Genomic DNA, 2,824 nt, shown 5'->3' with positions numbered 1-2,824 from the left:
TGGGGGGGCAGGGGATGAGGACCCAGGTCCGATGCCCATTCCTGCCTGTGATCTCATTCCTGGTGGGACTCTGGGAGGAAATCAGCCCTCCTGTGTCTTCCGTACCCCAGTTTCTAGAACCTCCCGTCCTTTCTGGAGTCCTCTCTCTCCAGTGCTCGGGGCCCCTGGATAGAGGCCTGGGTGTGAAGGGTCCCCAGCCCTGTTCCCTTTCAGCCTCGCCCGTGGTGAAGCCATTTCCCAGCGCGGTCCGGGCCCTGGTGGAGGAGGAGGTGCTGCTGCCTTGCGCAGCCTGGGGTGTCCCCCGGCCCAGCATCACCTGGCAGAAGGAGGGGCTCAGCATCCCTGAGGGTGAGTCTGCACTGAGCCCAGAGCCCTAGGGAGGAGGGCAGAAGGGGCTGGGGTCCTCCTCCACCCCCCCCCGGGGGGCCTCTGCAGACCTGCCCACCCCCCTTCATCTCCTGCACCCACGGCCTGAGACGGCCTGAGCGCTCGGTGGCTAGGCTGGAGGTCGGAGAGGGGACAGCCTGGCTGGCTCTGGGTCCAGCTTCCACACTCCCTCTGTCCCCGCATCACCCCATGACAGCGGTGTGTCACCTGCTGCCTGACCTGACAGAACAGCCCAAGCCACCCTCCTGCCCTCCTCAGGGGTCCTTTGGCCCCAGCCCCCATTTTTTTCCCACTCAATCCAGGAAGGGATACCCAGGTCCTACCCAGCGGACAGCTGCGGATCACCCACGCCCGCCCAGAGGACGCCGGGAACTACTTTTGCATCGCCCAGAACAGCGCAGGCAGTGCCGTGGGCAAAACGCGCCTGGTGGTGCAAGGTGGGCCCGGGGAGGGGCCGAGGCGGACCCGGCCAGCTGGGGGCCAGCTAGGGGCTTTGAGGCTCCCAAGGGCCCCTTGCTTCTCCACTGGCTCTGAGCCCGGGGGGAGAGGGAGGGGGGTTATCCCTGTGTCTTCCCCGGGGTACCCCAGCACCGTCTGTGGGTCTAGAAGGAATTTGGAGAAAATGTTGCGCCCAGGTCTGACTTCAGATGGTAACTCGGTGCCTCTGACTCCCAGCCTCTGATGGGACGCTAATCTCGTCACCCTCGTTCGCTCCTGTAGCAACAGCCACTTCTGTCCCTCCTCCTGCACCAGCACCGTTACACGCGTGCTCGCCTTAGTCTGATGATGGCGGTCTCCAGAGATAAAGGAGACATCGCTGGCCCCACATCCGCATGGCACCCGGGAATGTTCAGTGTGGGCCGGGCCTGCTGTAACCCAGGGCCAGCTCTGGGGGCGGCTTGGGGGCTGTCCCTGTGGGCGGCTGTGCACAGCTGGGGTCGGACTTTGGCTGGGAGCCCCGAGGGGTGCCTGGCTCCAGGCCTCCTCCCCAGCCTCCTGGCCCAGTGCGCTCCTCTTCCCTGCACCTCGGAGCATCACTGCGGTCACCAGAGGGCCAGGCACCACGCCTGCCGGGCCTGTGACCTGCCCCCTGCCCCCCGCGTAGCTCCTCCCCAGGGAGGAAGGCGCCCGGCAGAAGGGACCTGTGCCCACGTGCAGCCTGGCCAGGGAGGCCTCTGTCCGGAAGCTATAGTCACTGCATGTGTGTGAGTGTGGTATATGTGCACGTGCATGTGTGTGCGTGTGGTATATGCGCACGTGCATGTGTGTGCAAGGAGGCCACCCTCTCACAGCTCTTCCGAAAACTCGAGCCCCCAATTGTCCAGACCATGGGCCGTGGTCTGTGCCCAGAAAGTTGGTGGAAGCAGCAGATGGGGGTGAAAGAAGGGACTGAGGGGTTTGCCAAGGGCCTGGGGGCAGGAGCAGCCCACCCTCACCCAGCCCCAGTCCCCGAGTGGGCCTGCCTGTCCCCACAGTTCCTCCCGTGATCGAGACTGGCCTCCCCGACCTGGCCACCACCGAAGGCTCCCACGCCCTCCTGCCCTGCACCGCCCGGGGCAGCCCTGAGCCGGACATCACCTGGGAAAAGGACGGCCAGCCTGTGTCGGGAGCTGAGGGCAAGTTCAGCATCCAGCCATCCGGGCAGCTGCTGGTGAGGAACTCGGAGGTGAGACTCCGGCCTGGCGCACAGAGGGGAGCCCTGGCAGCAGGGGGAGCGGTGAGCATCGGCTGCACCCCCTGCTCGTCATGCTGAGCGCTGTGCAGTCTCAGCCCAGGATCCTGGGAAGATAGGTGTCACCGTCCCCGGGAACAGAGGAAGACACCGAGGCTCTGCGTGTCCCCAGGTCACGCTGTTCCCAAGCAGAACCACGATTTGAACATGGGCCCCCTGACGAGCTCCCGGGGAGGGAGGGAGCCCGGATAGGGGCAGGGTATGGCCATGGCTCTGCGTCCCCAGCCTGTGCCTGCTTGTCCTCAGCCTCATGTTGATGTTGACGGGAGGTGGGGAACCTGCCCCCTTCCCCATCGGCACTTAGCGGATTCTGTAATTACAAAAAGGGCTGCTCTCCACATGTGCGGCTGCTCAGACACACCTGGGGGTGGGGGGCTCAGGGCACCGCAGATCCTGCCCCACGGGAGGCCGGGTGGTGCAGTGGTGAGGCGCTGGCCCTGCTTCCTCTTGGAGAAGTCGCCAAAAGCAGGAGCTTCCTAGGGACCGTGTTGGCGTGGATGGGCTGGTCCAGGGCAAGTTCTGAGCACAGAGCTCGGCCCTGAGTAGGCGCTTGGTGAACAGAAACTGCCGTGATGGCGCGGTCAGGGCTCGGGGGAGGAAGCTGCGGGGCCGCAGGAAGCTGGAGAAGGGCAGGGGTGCAGCGAGCCCTGTGCCAGCTGAGGGACCTCGGGCAGCTCTCCGCCTCTGGCGGCTGCCCCAGGGGAA

At 65.5% G+C, this 2,824-nt stretch overlaps 1 protein-coding gene across 1 annotated transcript in view; it reads left to right on the top strand.

Moving 5' to 3' along the window:
• Positions 1-2,824, top strand: part of HMCN2 (hemicentin 2) — a 139,122-nt gene that overhangs the window by 117,438 nt on the left and 18,860 nt on the right. Inside the window, 3 exon segments of the mRNA XM_014532199.1 lie at positions 214-348; positions 690-824; positions 1,863-2,053. Of these exon segments, the coding sequence (XP_014387685.1) occupies positions 214-348; positions 690-824; positions 1,863-2,053 (461 nt within the window).

This window comes from Myotis brandtii, unplaced genomic scaffold (genome assembly GCF_000412655.1).
Source record: "Myotis brandtii unplaced genomic scaffold, ASM41265v1 scaffold855, whole genome shotgun sequence".
NCBI classification, from domain to species: Eukaryota; Metazoa; Chordata; class Mammalia; order Chiroptera; family Vespertilionidae; genus Myotis; species Myotis brandtii.
The sequence above is the reverse complement of the archived record's forward strand: the minus strand, read 5'-3'. Positions and strand labels throughout refer to the sequence as shown.